Here is an 18,555-nt window from a genome sequence, read left to right as displayed (position 1 = left end):
CCGGTTATTTTAGGATCCCTACCCTTTGCCTCCGGAGCTCTTTCGCAGGACTTCTTTTGGACGGGACCAGGAGGTAGGGTCTGTCCTCCTCCCCCCCAACCCCTCCAAGTCGACTCCAGCCGAGGTCACATTCTGTGCGCCCCGGGCGGGGGGTTGGGGGTGGTTGGGGAGGGTGGGTCGTCCCCAGCGTTGGCGAGCAGCATATGCGTGGGGTGATGCTGACTGCAACTCGCAGGCTTGTAAATTTTCACCCTGGGAAATTAGCAACAAAGCCCGATCTGTCTTGTGGCTGCTTTGCACTTTCCGAGGGCGGCTGTTACTTGACTGAGCTGCAGAACAGGCACCCGAGAGCGAGCGAGGGAGCCAGCGAGAGAGGGAGGGAGAGAAGGAAAGCGAGAGGAGGGGAGGGGTGGGGGCGAGAGGTAAATAGTCTTAAATCGGAAGGGAGCTGCTTCTCTGTGGTCTTGACAAGCGCTGCCTGGGCTCCGCCGGCTCAGTAATAACTGAGTGACCTTTTCTTGGGCTGTATTAGGTCTGGCTGGGAAGGGATTGCATTTTGCAGCTGAGAGCCGGGGCTGCTTCAGCTCGGCTCCTCGCGTGCTGCCGGGGTAAGTTCTGTTGAGCCAGGACGGAAAGAGAGAGACAGCCTCGGACTGCCGTTGCCTAAAAGGAGGACACCTGTGGCTCAGATGCGGTCAACACCATTGCTCGGCGGATCCTGGAGGACCTCATTATTTTAAACTTAAAAAAAAAAAGAGAGATTCCTCCCTCCCCCTCCTTTTTTTTTTTTTTTCAAACAATGCTTCTTTTTGACCTTTCCCAAGGAGAAGAGCTACAAAGCAGCCACTGTGCTTTCTGAACGGCCTCCCCCTGTATCGCTTAATTGAGAAGGTAAGTGCAGCAACTGGGTGCACACGCGGCGGCTTATTTGTGGTTGTGTGTGTGTGTCAGCGGGTGCGCGCGTGCGTGTGCGGATGTGGGTTTTTTTTTTTTCTTCCCCAGCCTCTCCTAATGAGGCATAAACTGGAGCTGCAGCCCGGCTCCGCACTGCAACTTTCACTCGGGCTGCAGCTCTGCTGAGACGGTTTTGTTTAAATCATGTGAGGCTTCATTATTTTTATGATGAGACATGAAATAGATGCGGGCGGAAGATGGGGCTGGAAGGCGGGGAGAGCCGAGCGGCTGCGGCGCGGAACGTCTCAACTACGACTCGAGTGGATAATAGTCAAAGTTCCCGAGCAACTGCGGCATTTACACCCCCAACCCCAGCCCCCCGACACCCGGGGAGACAGAGGCTGGGAGAGTTTGAGAGGAGATGCTCGCCCTGGCCCGGCCCGTAGGAAGGGAATTCAGTCTTAGGTGGGTTCCGGATACCCCCCCGCCCTTTGACCTTAGTTTCTGAAATTCATCACCCCCCTCCCCCAAGAATTGAAATGACCATCTTTGGGTTCCTGAGGCCACTTCTGCCTCCGGTCCACTGTACCATTGTAACAAAAATACTGTTCCTACCAGATGGAAAAGTGACTGACTGGGGGGCGGGGGGAAGTGGTGTAGGGGGAGGTTGGGAAGAAGTGTCGAGAAGAGAGGGGATCCTTCGAGCAAGGTGCCCCTGTCCTAATCGATGGAGATTCAAACTGCTGCGGCACATTTTATTTTACGGGGGCTACCCAGATTGCTGTTATGAAATACAAGTCAGATTTATGATCTTTTTCATATTGAACATGATATGCTATGCTAACGCTGCATGTGACAGTTTAATCAAATCCATTTGTTACCACGAAGCCAAAAGGGGCCGCTGGGATTTGGGGATTACGGGCAGAGTTAGGGAAGCTTGTGGCTTTGTCATTCGCCATCATTTTGTACGCCGCCACCCGGCGAGGGGCTCCGGGTGTGCGCCGCATCTCGTCTGGCCGCCCTCATCCCTTCCCCCACCCCCACACGCCCGCCGCCCGCTCCGACCCGCTCCCAAAGTGGGCTTCACAATAGTCGGTCCTCGGCGGCTGTAGGCTGCGCACCGGGTCCGCACTTGAGCTAAATCCGAGGGAAAGCCCCTTCCACTTCTACCTCTGGGCTAGGTGCTCCATGCGAAGCTGCGGCAACTCAGGCACGCCTCAGTCAACTCATGCAGAAAAAGGAGAAAAGTTTTGGTAAGGTTACAATCTATCATAGATGTACTTTGCCGGCGCTCGGCACTCTCGGCTGCTCCAAAGCCTTCTTGCCCTTCCGCGGCTTTTGTGTCTCTCGGAAAAGATCTGAAATATTATTGTTTGTAACTGCTTTGAAAGACGGCTGCTTAAACCAATTAATCTTGCTAGGTGCAACAAATAACTGCTACATTCTTTGCAAAGCATCCTTGTGTGGCGGCAGAGACACTACCACAAAAGGCTGGAACATAAACTCCTCAAGGGATTCTTTGTTAGAGTGTATGTATGTTTCTTATTTTTTTTTTTTTTTTTATTTTGCATGTGAGCTGCATCAAAATTGAACCCAGTCTTGCAAATCTCTTGTTGGCCTTTGCCAAGCACTAGCACTTTGCTGCCATGGTAACTGTAATTAAACTGATAAGAGTGGAAAAATGTCAGTATCTCTGAGCCTTGCAGCTGCATTGGAGAAAAAGGGAATCAAATTGGTTCCCAGCTCCATTGCTCAAAAAGGGGAGGGGGGTGGTGGTGGAAGGATGGGGAGGGGAGGGTTGGGAGTTGAAGGGGCAGAACAGAGTTAAGCAGCTCCAGCGCCTGAGATCTGGGGACATCTATTTGCATTGTTGTCCCTTAGGGGGATACAGCCTGTAGGGACGCTCTGGGCCAGTGAACAGAGAGAAACAAGCTTTTAGGCCCAATCCAGTTCTCCAATCGGGGCCGGGGGCTGGGGAGAGGATGAAGATGGGCAGGAGGAGAGAAAATCTTTTGTTTGGTACCTCTTGGCAATCGAATGGCCGGTGTTGGCCAAATTCTTTTAATCTGTGTCACTGCTCCCAGCTGCAGAACCTGCATTCCCATTTTCGAATCTTCCTGAGGCACCTCATTGCTGCCAACCCCCTTTAATGGATTCCCTCTTCCCGCTCCTTCTCCCAAACTGTTCTCTGTGCATCTTCAGACGGGGACAAAATGTTTTCCACTCACTGTGGTGTAGTCAGTCCAAAAATATAGAAGACTGGGTCTGCGTGCTGCAGATCTTTTATTATGATTTTTTTTTTAAACCCCAGCGGTGTTGTGGAGTTGTGGTTACTTTGTTGTGTTAACTACTGAAGCTGAGACTGCGCGGATGAATGGCACAGAACAAGGGCACATAATGGAGTTAATCAAGCGTTAGGCTGCCTCACAATGCAATCCAGGCAATTAAAAGCTCACCAGAGTTTAAATGAAATGGTTCTACTTATTTCTGCACACCACACTGCACAGGCTATTATTTATGTCTTTTTTAAAAATTATGATTTCCCTTAAACTGTCAAATAACTCAGAATGGCAAGGTCTCAGAGGCAATAAGAATTTCCCTCAGAACAATTTACATGCCAATCTAAAACTAGTTATGGGTCCTGATGTGCTATAAGCAACTTGCAAAATGTTTCTCAGCTCCGAACACATAACTCTTACCCAGACGCGTTCTGCAGGATGCTGAAGGGAGGCTGCCGGCTGGTTTATGCCTGTTTGGTACAGGGTAACGTGGTGACTGCAAAATAGTTCTTTTTTTCCACAACTGTTAACTTGCAGAGTATCGAAAAAGATTTCCTTTTCAAGAGTAATGTGATGGTGTTCTCGACACGAAGGTACCAGGGTGGAGTGTAAAAATCTCAAACTCCTTCTACGCCCAAGGCCAAACAGAATTCTGTAAGAGTTTCAAATATTAATTGGCTTCTGAGTGCTAAATTAAAATGTCAGCCCAACAAAAACATTTTGTGAAGACAAGCAGGGTGGTGTTGCTTGTGCCAAATGTTGGTATCTCCTGTCTTGTTCGCAAAGCATCGTGAATAAAGATAGTTGACCTTCCACGCTTGATGATGAGAACACAGCTCAGAGAAACAGAACTTAGCTACAACTAAGAAGGATTTGGATCAAAATATTTTCAGCTTGATGATATGAAAAAAACAATAGCCTTATAAATTGGGTAATTAGACTAGCTGCTCTAAACATACATCTCGTGTTCTCAATCATGAAATCCAGGCTGTCATTTAGTATATCACAGTTTTTCCTTCCCCCAGGAAGACGGTTAAGAGGCACTTGGGTATGTTCTGTACTGTAATTAATGGGATTCATTCCTTGTGGAACCTTGCAAGAAGACGGTAACTAGTTCTGATCAAAGAAACTTCATTTGTTAGAAGTTCTACAGAGTGAGATTTAGCAGAGCTATCAAGGGTTATGATTAATCTACACTAGACCCCGAGCTTCTTCAAAGAAGGGAATAGAAAGCTGGCTATAGGAATACCACCTGCTTCTCTGTACACATCCAGCTACTAATCTGCAGATCCGAGGACCACGGCTGTGCATCCCGTGCAGAAAAAGCAGCTACTCTGATGCCTCGCTGCTGGTCCCTGCTCCATCACCTGACCAGAGAAGCTATTTTCTAATGGAAAGTCAACATCTAAGACTAGTATGTGAAATTCATGTATCATTTGTAGTTAGAAAAGTTATTCTGCTGTGAGGGTATGGTGTCTTGTTGTCTCTTAGTGTGATTAAAAAAGAAAAAGATGCTGAAATAATAAAGGTAAAGGCTTTATCATCAGGCATCCGAGGAAACCAAAAAAGGTTTAGCTGTTTGGGAGCAGGGAACACACGGAAAATGCTCTAGATTAAGGCTTGGCATTTCTTTCTTGATACTGTTTCAATTGCAGACACATTTGGTGCTTTGTGTCCTTCTCTGTCCAAGTTTAAAACTTTCTGCCTAAGAGAAGAGGCATAATATAGCAGTGGTATCTCTGGATTGTAAGAAGGCCATCAAGTCTTGGGCTGAACTGTCATTCCGCTTTGAGCCAGCCCCTGAACCTCTCACGCTATCATAATTTGTAAAATAAGAGAAATTGGAATCAGTGTCTACAGTAGTTTAGAGTGCTTGAAGTGTGTTAGTTGATACATATGCAGCTGTGAATAATTCGTTCAGCTTTTTGAAAAGCTGAGTGTTTGACATTTAGGAAAGAAGAAACTCGAAGGCAAATATCCTTTCACTGAAAAAAAATTTCAATCAAGTTGTATTAACCAGAGAATTCAATTCGTCTCCTTATTTATGATATGGAAATATGTCTCTAAAATGTATAAATGTCCCTATGTCTAGTCTAGCATGTGTGTACTGTGTAATATATGTATATAATATATATTTGCCTGTGGATGTTTGTGTACCTTTATATATATTGAAACTTTGTCTTCTGTTTTTTTTTTTTCTTTCCTTTATAAAGTAAGTACATGTTTATGGTAATAAATTACTTAATCCTATAGTTTAATTTTATATAAAAATATAGTCTACAGTCAGATGATCTGCCACTAATAGATGCATGGACCGATGCTTATGAGTGTCAGTGCATTTTGAAAATTTTTAACACAATGAATGCTTTGAAATATCAAGGACGTAGAGGGAAGTATTTGGATGTAAATAAGTATTGTAAGATTGGTGAGCTTTTCGGGTGACAGTTCTTATGCTTAAGTGTAAACATCTCTACTGCTAAGTGAGGTTAGTGTATCCCGTAAAAGTGATCTTTTCTTCCACCAACTCATTCTTGACTCCTACGGTGTGTACACAGATTAGTCTGTTAAATAGCTTTCTTCTAGATTGTTAACCATTGACTCCTATTTTATCCCAAAAGGAACTTCTCTATGTAGAAAATTGTACCAATATAAAATTATTTACTATTACTTAACTTCATGTAGATGATATCATCTTACGTACAAGATGAATTGATTATTTTTGCTACTTTATAGGTGTGACTCCATGAATGATCTAACAAAGACACTTAACAAAGTTTGAACCTCTTTGTTTTCAAAATTTAGTTCAATTTCTGTATATTCACATGTTGGCCTCTCAGTCGTGTCTGACCCTTTGCTATCCCAGACTGTAGCCAGCCAGACTGCTCTGACCTTGGAATTCTCCAGGCAAGAACCCAGGAATGGGTAGCCATTCTGTTCTCCAGGGATCTTCCCAACCCAGGGATCAAACCCAGGTCTCCTGCAATATAGGCAGGAGCCTATATCTGGGCCATCAGGGAAGCCCAATTTCTGCCTAGCCCTTAAGTGGAAAGTCTAGCACTCCTTGAAAATGGCAATCAGCAATGTTTAACTTAATGGAGGTCTTTGGACCCTCTTGATTTTTGGAGCCTCAGCTCTCTTATTTGATCTTGTCTTCCTTCAGGTATACAAATGCTCTCAGTCCAGCCAGACACCAAGCCGAAAGGTTGTGCTGGCTGCAACCGAAAGATCAAGGACCGGTATCTGCTAAAGGCATTGGACAAATACTGGCATGAGGACTGCCTGAAGTGTGCCTGCTGTGACTGCCGTTTGGGAGAAGTGGGTTCTACCCTGTACACGAAAGCTAACCTTATCCTTTGTCGCAGAGACTATCTGAGGTAGGAATTCGCCTTGCACACCAGTGATCACTGGATTCCTTTTAAGATACTTCTGTAAGTGTACTCATGTGTTTCGTGTCTTTTTTGCTAGCTTCTATTCCTGAAAGATGTCCTCCTGGCAGCCTTCAATGCACTGTGTCTGTGACACAAACGAAGGCTTGAGTCATGGTCAGGAAAACACAGTATCTCAGAGTGTTTCCGTTGCCTTGCCTGATGCTCCTACCTGGGCATAAGTGAACCTCCAGTTCATGTCAAGGTGTTCAGTGTGAATCAGCATACAAGTTTTCTTAGCAGGAAAGTGACAGGGTTGGGCTGAGCGGTAGCACTCAGTGATTCCAGGATCTTTCTGTTTCAGATTTGTCAGAGAAAGTCCATTTGAAACTCTTATCTGGTATTGATTAGAAGGATCTTTAGAAGGATGTTGAAAACTTCCTCTAAGTGTGAATACACCTCCCCCTGCCCGCAACCCCAGGGCATTCCAAGTGATCTTCGCAAAGATAGCCCTTGAATGTTCATCTGCCTGACTTGCCAGTAGCTTTATGGAAAATAAAGTAACGACCTCCATCATTATAGGGAAATGATAGCCACTCTCCAACCTATAAACATCTGAACAGTTTCAGGACAACGCAGATGTTCTTGTTTCTGAAGTCATGAAGCAGGTTAATCTTGCATTCCAGCGTTTAGTACTCTACACATGGACTTATGTTTAAGAAAAATTATTTTGCTTTTCAGGGGATTTTGTGACTTCATTCAGCTGCAAATTACTTATATTAATAAAGTAGGATCTATCAAATTAGAGAAATGATATATGGCATCATTTGGGTTTTCATATTTGATACAATTAATCATTTTTTCTAGTCTGACATTAAGTGATTTATTTTGAATTTTTTTCCCTTATGACACAAAATTTATCAATCAGCAGTAACTCCTTGGTCATTTCGGAAGGTGTTTTCTGGGGAATTTGGTGCTGCTTCATATATAATTCAGTTATTTTCGGTCCAATTCAGTTTCTATGTAGAAGAACATATTGTTTGATGAATGGTTGTTACAAGAGGGTGCGCCTGGTACTGTTTATCGGATTCTGCTCTCTCCCGTCTTAGGACTGCTTCATCTGACAGCCCCCTGACTAATTATGACCACTTGCTGCCACTTCTGTATGTTCCAAGGGCACAAAATACATGTAAGGTCCCAGCCATGGAAATAGGAAGTGGCTTAAGGGAAGGAGTTCTCTAACTACTGCAACTAATCATTAGAATTAAGCTATTCCATGAATTCTTGTAGACTCTGCAGTATTGGAACTTTCCTCTTGCAAATAAAAAATTCTCTTCTGCTCTTTGTGAATTAGAGCCTGATTTCTGCACAGAGTGTATTTGCTTTTAGCGACTTGACATTGCTTCCTAGTTTTACTTTATCCTCCTAACCAATAGCCACAGGCTTTTGGACTCTGACTTTTGTTTACCACTGCAGAATCTCCAGTGGATTCATGTAACAACACTTTCGAAAACAAGGAGGTTATATAGTCTAGGCAAGATTAAAGTGTTCTAATATGCAATAAAGACAAAAATTGAGTCAAATTTAGTCTTTTGAAATCTCAGGCTATTTTTAACTCAAAAATACAAATTTGCCAATGAAATACCTGTGTCCTGAGTGAAAATCTTGCGGTTGTCGACCAAGTCGAGAGCAGAGAAAGTAACCTTGTATTGTTTTCTATGGTAATAAAAATAAGTTGTTCAACTGGTATTTGATAGTCTCAAGTAAGTGTGTTGTTGAAGGGAATTTATCAAAATAGTTTTCATCTCAGAAATCTTTATCTCTAAGAGTCTTATCTGCTGCTTTGTGTGATACAACTTTTAGTTGATTTCTGATAAGCTCAAACTTTTAATCTTGTTACTTTTTTTTTTTTTTAATCTTAACTCTTTCAAATTTAAACCCTGGTCCAGATTGCCAATATATTCATTTCTCAGAGTGCAATTTCCTCTCAAATTGGTCATTACCACATTAATGGCCAGTTGTTATGTTAACAGCCTAAGGGTTGTTAACATTTCAAACTGAGTTGTTAACAGCAAGCTTATCCCTTATTTAAACTGAAGGTTTTGTTGTATATAACGTGGCTTCTTTGGCAAGAAGTAGTTCATCAACACTTAAAAACTGCAGAAGTGAAATGGGTAAATGGTATGGGTGTGAAACACCGTGTTATGTGTTATATAGATTATGCTGCAGATGTGGTATTTTATGTGGAAAGTGCATAGCACAGTGAAATTCTGTCTGTTTAAAAGCATATGTCTCTGATTGGAAAAAAATAATCTGATTCTGTATGTCAGATAGATGAAGATGTTCAAGCAGATTTTATGTACAAATTATTTTCTTCGAATGTGTATAAACAGGCATTCAAAAATGCTTATGCCTGCTCTGTGAGAGACATGATTTTAAGTTAGACAAAAATTAACTAAGGGGAAAAGGGAGGTGTACCTCAAATTGTTACTGTCTAATAATTTATTAATTACATAAAATCTGCAGTATGATCAGTGAACAAGTAATATTCTGTGGCTGTTTTCCCGAGCTTTGAAAATAACTTCTCATTTCCTTCTGTGTTCAGCACATTGCTTTCTTGTATTTTGCACAGCCACCGCTTAACCATTTAAATCCTATTAAAAAGTAGTTTAGACTGGTTTTTGGATATCATGCAATATTTTTGAGGCACAAACGAGCCATGCATACTTTACAGGTTTGTATTTCTGGGTCTAACTTTCCAGGCATCTAAATAAGAACATGGGAAATGATAAAGAAAAAGTAGCTTACCTGCACCAGTAAATTATAGGTTATAGATACTATCTTGGGCCAGATAATTTTTCACATCTAAAGAAGAGTGAAATACTTTTTGCCAAGTGTATTTGACTTCCTAGTTAACTTCTTCCAAAAGAACACAAAAAGCACTTTTATTGCTGAGCAGTGAATCTTGAAGTTCCTACGTTTTATTAATATTTTGCCTTATTCTGAGTACTGGTGGTGATGACAGGTTTTTACAAGTTCTTTGAATGATAAATATAAGAATTTAAATCATAAGATATTTTCTTTAGGGTGTTGGAAACTTACTGCAACAATTTTTTCTTCTTTGAGGCGCATTTAGCTGTATTTAAGAAAAAGAAAACAGTTTTACAGTTTATTACTAAGTTTCAAATCTTGACAGTACACTTTCCATAACAGGGCTGATATAGTATTTTTTATTTTTTCTGGAGAATATAAGATGAACGTGTCTGATGAGAGGGGATTTGTCTGTTTGTAGGTTTGCTCGCCATCCTCAGAAACTCATTAGAAATAGGAACAGAAACATTGACATTTTAAAAATTCCTGTATTAAACATGCTTTCTGACTTAAACTATGAAGTCAATCTGCCCACTGATATTTATATGCCAAGACCTAACAATGTATCTGTTAAAAATATATCCCATACAGTTAGAGATTTTTTTTAAGTTGTTTATGACAAAGTAGACATGGAAGCATTTTTGTGCCTTGAGCTAAAGAATGCATAAAGTAAATTAGCAATTACTATGCAAAACTAGCCAAGGTTTAGTAATGATGTTTACAGGACTATAGTTACTACTAAACTATCTATCATTCTGATTTGTTTGGTAAATATGAATAAAGTAGTTATTATGTCATCAGTTTTAGAATTAAGATTTTATGTCAAATTTCATGAAGTCAGAACCATGAGATAAACCATAGTACTTTACTTCTCAACTTGGAGGCAGTGTAGCATTTGCACTTAAGCTTTTGGGCCATTTTTGCCAGTTTTTAAGTTTAAGCCTGCATTTTCTTACTTGTGGTGTATTTTAAGCATCAAGGTGATAAAGGCTGTATCTTGCATCTCTATGAATGATGTTTTACCAGAGAATGTACTCAAAGCTATAGGGAAAGCTACATATAGCTTTTTCTACACAAGGAACAGAAAACATCTTGTATAAAATTTAATACAATTTGCTATTTTTATACATGAGGATGATTTGTTTAAAATGAAAGTACTGGGAAAGAGTGATGCTTCATGCTCCACCACAGTTACCAGTTAACAAAAAGGATTTGAAACTGTGATGCTGATTGCAAATTTTATGTGCTTCAGTGTAATAATATGATTTTTACAATAGAAAAATTAAATGCTACATAGAGCATTAACCAAGCTATAACTTTATTTCACACTGATCAAAACTGGAGCTTCTAAATAAACTTTTATGAGATTAAATTTATGTTAGTAGATAATTATGGCCTTAAAAGTAAATATGAATATATTATTAATATTATTTTATCTGACAGTTCACTGCACAGATTCTTATTTTAATGCTAACTGACATATTCATTCTGTTTTTCCTGCTTTGTCCTCTTTTAGATATTAGGCAGTTGAAAAGATCTTCCCTAGAGAGCAGCACATTATTATTATTTGAAATATAACTTTTTATTGTTTTAAATTCCAAAAAAAACTAATCTTTTATATGGAGTGAAGCTCCTCCCAAATAAATTTTTTTAATTTGAGCTTTCTTAACATTTTATTATAGTCATAACTTATCATATTTAAATGTCTAAGCTAATCTTAGTATTTTGAGATATTTTGCTACCTAAGTGTATTAGACTCTAGGGTCTTTTAAAAATACTGCTATATTTCCTGCAAACTATCTTGCTTTATTTACAACTTTATAAAATATTATAATTTTAAGTTTATTTTTCTGTTTATTATAGAAAAGCATATTGCATTCTATTTCAAGCATTTTATAGTATATATTATTCATGGACCAGCACAAATCAAGAGAGATAATTTTGTACAGTACTTTGGGAGAATGCCCCTTGCTTCAGAGAAAAATTGGTAGATCCACACTAGAATTCCTGAGCAACAGTCTCTGTTAAAAATATCCTATCTACATAGAGAATTTCTTATTTATAAATTTATCTGTCCTTAATTCTGTAATGTACTCATTTTCAGGGAATGAGTACTTACTTAATTATTCTAGTTTTGTGACTTTTGGTTTGTTTTACAGACTTGAGATATTGTCACTGAAAGTAACCCCCACCAAGAATATTAAAAATAAAATACTTCACACTGTTTCTATGTCTTTACTGTTTTTTATCTTTTCATAAAGCATGGAATACTTCAATCAAGATAGTTTTTACACATAAAATGGATAAGTTAGACATACCTGACTTAGCAGAAAAATATTCTGTTTCTACAAGTATATTTAGGATTAAATACATATGGAAGAACTACATTTGAGAATTGCTAAAATTGCTTATTTTGCACTTTATAAATACATAGAACTCTGGGAAAGAATCTCTTATTTTTGGTTGCTCTTAAAGTATATCAAAGTAAGCCAGCACTTCATTTATAAGCTCACCATTAACTTCCATTAAGTGACTAACAGTAAATGTTAATGCTGTTTTGACTGCATAAACATAATTTATTAAGCAATCAGTTTAAAAATATGCTGAAAGTAATAATTTTGTAAATGGTTTTGATGAATATATGCATTGTAGAAATGCATTATGTAGTTCAGTTTTCTGCCTTACATTAAAATTATGTAGCCTTAAAGAAGAATTGCACCAACCTAAACGACCATTGTATTTTTTTCTCATTATATTGTGAGTCATTGAAATCTTATTTTACTATTTGGTTTGAAAAACCAGTTCCTATGAGAATGTCTTTTATCATTCAAAATTATACGTTGTAACCTCATACTATCTTCTAAAAAGAAATTAACATTTCTTACTTTTATCAATAAATGTTAAAATATGTGGATTGTAAATGTAGGACAAGATCTTGAAAACAAGGAAAGTAAAAATAAAAATAGCAATACTCTCTCAATCAACCAGATAGCTTTTTAAAACAGCATTTACATTAGCCACATTTCTTTAAAAAGGCATTTTCCTCCTTTTTAATTTTTTAATCAGCTTATACAAGCAATTATTCCTACTGATTCACGGCATTTCCCTTTGTAAGCACCTAAAGAGATGTAGGTGTGTGTAGGCATACTGCGCTTACAGATATTAGAATCTATACAACCTTAGAATGTGCATTGCCTTTGGTCATAATTGACTTTTACCAGATCACCATACTTTGGCAGGCTTTGAAACTTGTAAAATTCAGATACTTGATGCCAGCTAATTCCTTAGTATTGTAAACCATAGCACTGACTTATTCCTACAGGGTGTTCACCATTCTAAGAGGAAAGACAAGTTTTATAATACTGCGGAAGGCCTAACTTTATTCCCTTGTGATTTTTATCACCCAATTCTGTTTTTCTCAGCTCCGATGGAGTTCAGTACTGTCTGCTTCATTTCCGTTTCTACCATCGTAACATACTTGTTTTGATGATTAACCGTATGTTCCCTTTCTCAAGGGTATTTATAAGAAATTTATTTTGAAGTAGAAGTTCCATTGTGAAGCAAGAAATGTGACATTTAGTTTTGTTTCTTACTTTAAAGCAATTTCTTTTGCTTATTGAGGTTTTTTCCCCCCTTATTATCCATATAAATGGATAACTTTTCCCTCAAGAACTTAGGACCTAAGCATACTCTTTTATTACATTCATCAAGCATATTTGCTGTATTACAAACATAGTTATGATGAATCCCACATCAGTCACTTGGGCATTCACCTGCACCATTTTTGCTTTCTGCTCTGTACCATCAAAACTTCTTGATATATATTTTTCTTCTCAATGAATTTTTTTAGTTATATAAAGATTCCATTTCTTTTGCTGAATTCTTTTGCTCCGTAGTTTAGGTTTTTTATGATGCAAAATTCTCTAGCTGTGGACTTTATTAGTTGAAAACAAAAATCACACTTGAGATAAATAGTCATCTCGGAATAGTTAGAGCTCTGATTTGAAGTTGGAAAATTAACATTAAGCTGCATGTGTTAAGTTAGACTCTAACCAGCATGTTTTGTTATGATTCAATGTAATATTAAAAACTCTCCAACTGGGCTACTGGGAAAATAAAAGACTCTTAGGATTTCAAAGATTATTTGCATAGGAGTACACCAAAGCCATATTTAAGTAAAATTGTTATTACTAATGCAGTAGAGCATCGCCTACAGTAAACCCATCCTATTAATAAAAACAAAATCAGTTTTAGTAAACATAAATATCCAGTATGACATGGATTAGTAATGGGGCAGGGAACATCATAAAATGTGCTAATGATAACATGTAATAGTGATCTAAATACCACCAAGAAAAAATAAATTCCCATCTCATGCTGTGGGATCCCAACAGGCAACTTCAAGAGCAAAAAGAAGTTTTGGACATCACTAGTTCATTCTGATTTCAGAAAACTTTTAAAACAATGCCATGTTTTTATTCTAGCAATTCAATTAATAGCAGAGGTACAGATCATTATTGAAATTATTTTATTATCCTTTTTTGTTTTAAAAGATTTTGAAATCTCTTAAGTAGTACCCTTTGATAGATTGCTCACATTTCACCAAAAAAGTTAGAGTCAAGACTGTTTACAAAATACCTTATGGCATTGAGCATGATGCTTTTACTTTGTTTTTTATCAACCATCCCATAAAAATACATTCTGACCAACAGCTGCATATTAGACTGAGGTAGCTTAGACTGTAAAGAGACTGCCTGCAGTGCAGCAGACCCAGTTCGATCTTTGGGTCGGGAAGATCCCCTGGAGAAAGGAATGCCAACCCACTCCAGTATTCGTACCTGGAGAATTCCATGAACAGAGGAGCTTGGCAGGCTACAGTCCATGGGGGCCCAAAGAGTCAGACATGACTGAGCAATTAACACTTTCACTTCACTTTCTAAGATGAGTGTTCCTTTGCTTGAGTGGAAGGGATGGGAGTAGAGAGGTGAATGAAAAAAATGATCATAACTTCTAACACTAAAAATGAGTAGTAGTTTGAATTGGCAGGTTTATTTAGTTTTACGGGTGAGAAGTTCAACTGTACTATACTATGAACATAATTTTAAAGCCTATAAGTATTACATGTGACTATCCATTGAGGGATGTCTGTGTTTTGGGAGATAAAAAGAAATAATGTTACTGAATTGCCTTAAAATTTAGCAACTAGTATTTTCTGTGACCGTTTATTAGGAAGAAAAAATGAAAAAGGTTCTAAGCTACAAGAACCCCTTCTTTTGACAACATGTCCTTGCTGAGTGAATAGGATTGGGGCTCATATTTATGATTACATGTTTGGTATTTATAATTACATGTTTTGCTGTCTCTAGCAGTTTGAAAATGAAGCCATTTAGTTGCTTGACAAATATTTGAATGCTAATATTTTCATTTATATAAATAATGAATATATAACTTTATATTTCTAATTGATTTTGTATAATACATAAATATAAAACTATTAATATTTTACTATGTAAAGAATAAGATAGTCTGGGAAATTTAGGAAGCACTTAATGGCAAATTATTTTTCAATTGTTTTTTTTTTTTTTTTGCAGCTGATATACTCACCATTGTTAAATAACTAAGGAAAAAATAAATGGAGTTTTAGTATGGTTCTATCAGATGGAACCAATACAGAGAATGAGAAGAGGTATAATTAGGAATGAGTAGAAAAAAAATTTCAGAAGGGACGTTATAAATAATAAGTAAAAGTTGTACTCTGAAAATCCTTTGGTAAGCCAGTAGTCCTTTTATAAAAACTGAGACTCAAGCTTCATAGTTAAGTTTTAGATGCAGAGGAAGATAGAGTTAGCCTTGTAACTTTCATGCTGTTTGTATCATTCAGCTCTCACTGCAGATACTGGTAAGTTATCAACAGATGGCAAAACATTTGGCATCATAGTTCCCCGTTTCTCCACTGAACAACTTTTGTCCTATACACTCTAGGTGGGGCTTCCAGGTGGCACTGGTGGTAAAGAATCTGCCTGCCATTGCAGGAGATGAAGTTTCAGTCCTGGGTCACGAAGATCCCCTGGAGGAGGAAATAGCCACCCATTCCAGTATTCTTGCTGAGAAAATCCCGTGGACCGAGGAGCCTGGCAGGCTACAGTCCGTGGGGTCACATAGAGTCAGACGCAAGGCGGAGTAAAACAGAAATAACTCCTTCCTTGTAGAGATTATATTCTAGTTGGGAAAGCAGGTAATCAACAAAATAAGTATTGAGTACATTAGGAAGATAATAAATGCTACAGGAATAATGGAGTAGCGTAAGAGTTTGAGCAAGCTGCAGGAGTTGGCGATGGACAGGGAAGCCTGGCAGGTCGCAAGGAGTCGGACACGACTGAGCGACTGAACTGAACTGAAGAGGTTTGCAGAGTTTGTATTTGTGGGTGATGATGCCTGTGTGAATGTGGTGGGGAGGAGATAAGGATTTGAAAAATTAAACAGGATAGACAGGCACAGTTGGTTGAGAGGGTGACTTGAATAAAGACCTAAAGAAAGTGATGGAGCCAGCCATGTGGATGTACAGGTAGGACATTCTGGGCACAGAGGCCAGTCAGTGTGAAGAACTTGAAGTAGAAGATTTTCTAATGTGTTTGAAGAAAATCAAGGATGCTCGTGTGGTTGGAGTGAGACAGAGAGGAAGAAGCAAGGGTTAGAGGCAGCCACTATATGCTTTTGTGGGACCGTGGTATCACTGTTCCAACCACGAATGCCCCCTGCACTTTCCTAAATGTCAGGTGAGAACCACTGTGACGCTAACTCAGGCTGTTATAGGCTGAATTCCCATTTGGGACTACAGAACTCATCTGCTAAATTGAATGGGATCATTTTAATGTATAATTTACTGGTTGTTTTTTATTTAATGTCTTTTTTCTTTGGCTTCAGTGATGACCCTGTGTGATTATATAATAGTTGTGAAGTATGTGTCTCAAAATAGTCCTCAGGATTAGGTCATTTGACTGTTGCTGATTCACGGAGATGGTATAGTTGTATGTCTGAGTTGAAACTGATACATCTACACATGTCTACTATGTGGTTATTGGAGTATTTATTATATAATACAATAGGAATGTTCATATTGATGAGCTAAAGCTGCCAACACAGCACAGGTGAAGGTAACACCTTGGCCAAAGACGTCATTAAACTCTGCCCTGATCACAATATAATTTATATTTTTGAATACTTATGTAGTAAAAATTGCAAAGATATGGATTTTTCATAGGTTGCCCATTTCTACTCTTGAAGGGGAAATGTCAGTTATTCTAACTCTGAAAAGTGATCTTTTTCCATTATTTTTAAAGTCAAACTGAGTCTTGTTTAATGAAATTAATTTCTGGTACAAAACATTTAAAATGACATATTTGCTCTGATTATTGTCAATGTTTCCAAATCCAGCATTTAGAGGAAATACATCAAAGATGTATTATTACTTAAAACAATTGAATCACCTTCTCAATGAGATGAGATAAATTGTTACAGAAGTGTTCTGTTTATACTCCTGCTTCTCACCCCTGACCTAACCCTAGCTCACTAATTTTAATTTCACATTAAGAAGAGCCAGGCATTCATCTTCCAAACTGAGAGATTAATATGCATTCTTCTTTGTGAGAGTGGGATCTGGACGTGCCAGCTATTTGTACTTTTAAAATTAAAAGTTAAATTCAAGCAGTAAATACAATCAAAGTGCTTGAGCCTGTATTTAAATGTATAAAATGGGCTAGGTTGCATTATGGGTGTTGGCTAAGAAGCTGCCCGTTGATCTTACAGAGTCACAGCATGAACAAGTGAGCTTTCAAAGCGGTGATTGTCTACACCTCATGCACAAAGAAATCTCGAACATACTTTCCAGAAAGCTATGAAGTGGTGGCCAGATGACTTTGCAAGCCTTAATTCCTACTGTCACCCTGCACATCCTAAGTGTTTTGTTTTCTTCTTTTCCTGTTACGGTTTCTAGTAGCCCTTCTATTCTGTTTGGTAGGTGGGGCATGTGTCCTCCTTTAAACTGAAGACCTATATTCCTAATCACTTTGTGATTCTCACCTTCCAAAATGAATCAATTTGAGCTTGATTTTTTAAAAAAAGATTTTTGGCCATGCCATGCAGCATGCAGGATCTTAGTTCCCTAACCAGGGATTGATATTTTTGAATGTTTATGTAAAAAGATATGGATTTTTCATTGACTGCCGGTTTCTACTCTTGAAGAGAAACGTCAGTTATTCTCTCTCTGAGAAGTGATCTTTTGCCATTATTTCTAAAGTCAAGCCGAATCTTGTTTAATGAAATTAGTTTCTGGTACAAAGCATTTAAAATAACATATTTGCCCTAATTATCATCTCCTGCAGTGGAAGTGCAAAGTTTTAACCACTGGACCACCAGGGAAGACCCCCCGTTTGAGCTTGATTTTAAGGAAAAGACACTTGGTCTTGACTGATAGTCTGCTAAGTGTTGAAATAATCTTATCAGTGATAGTTATTAAATTAACTATCATCTTTAGCATAGAGATCACATGCTTACTCCACTAAAGGTGTTAAATGCTTTGTCTTCTCAATTAACTGTGGGTTGCTGCAATGACCTAAGAAAAAAGTTATGTATTTTGAGGACATTAAAATTTTTAAAAACATTTTTGATTTTCCTTTGTGGATTTGTCTGCTTAGGAGTAAACAGAACCTTTCAGGTTCACCAAAACTCAGTTTTTCACTGTGCTTCTAAAGTCACAAATTGGGGGGAAAAAAGTAATAAATAAAAATAACGTCACAAGCTCACTCTGCCTTTCATTTTAACACATACAGTGTATTTTAAATCATTTCACTTGGGTATTTCTCATTAATCTACCATATTGTGTTACCCCACTCCAGCTATCATTAATGGCATGTTAGTCATGTGATTATTAGGATGCATTCATTCATCTGCTGTTTTTACCTTCTGTGGTATTACTTTATAGAAAGAAAAATGTGTATCAGTTCTTACTAATTCTCTAAGCATCTCCCAAAGCAGATGCTAGTTAGACCTAATCCCTAGGTTTCAGAGGCATCAAGGTGAGGAGTACAGATGTGATGTCTGCCCTTGTTCTGCTACTTCCTAGTTGTATCTTCCTAGCAATTTACTGA

The 18,555-nt window shown here is 38.4% G+C and overlaps 1 protein-coding gene across 6 annotated transcripts in view; it reads left to right on the top strand.

Moving 5' to 3' along the window:
- Positions 1-18,555, top strand: part of LMO3 (LIM domain only 3) — a 64,336-nt gene that overhangs the window by 2,958 nt on the left and 42,823 nt on the right. The window contains exons 1-3 of one of the 6 annotated variants that reach the window (XM_020879645.2): positions 1-73; positions 825-891; positions 6,334-6,547. The exon at positions 1-73 is cut by the window's left edge and continues 15 nt beyond it. In XM_020879645.2, coding sequence (XP_020735304.1) covers positions 6,342-6,547 — 206 coding nt within the window. In that variant the 5' untranslated portion in view covers positions 1-73; positions 825-891; positions 6,334-6,341. Of the gene's footprint in view, positions 74-226; positions 892-1,271; positions 1,360-1,944; positions 2,148-2,337; positions 2,424-6,333; positions 6,548-18,555 lie in introns of those variants that run through there. The other 5 variants (XM_070453679.1, XM_070453680.1, XM_020879638.2 and 2 more) reach the window with 5 other exon arrangements.

This window comes from Odocoileus virginianus, chromosome 23 (assembly GCF_023699985.2).
Source record: "Odocoileus virginianus isolate 20LAN1187 ecotype Illinois chromosome 23, Ovbor_1.2, whole genome shotgun sequence".
NCBI lineage: Eukaryota > Metazoa > Chordata > Mammalia > Artiodactyla > Cervidae > Odocoileus > Odocoileus virginianus.
This window is presented reverse-complemented; position numbering and strand designations above follow the sequence as displayed.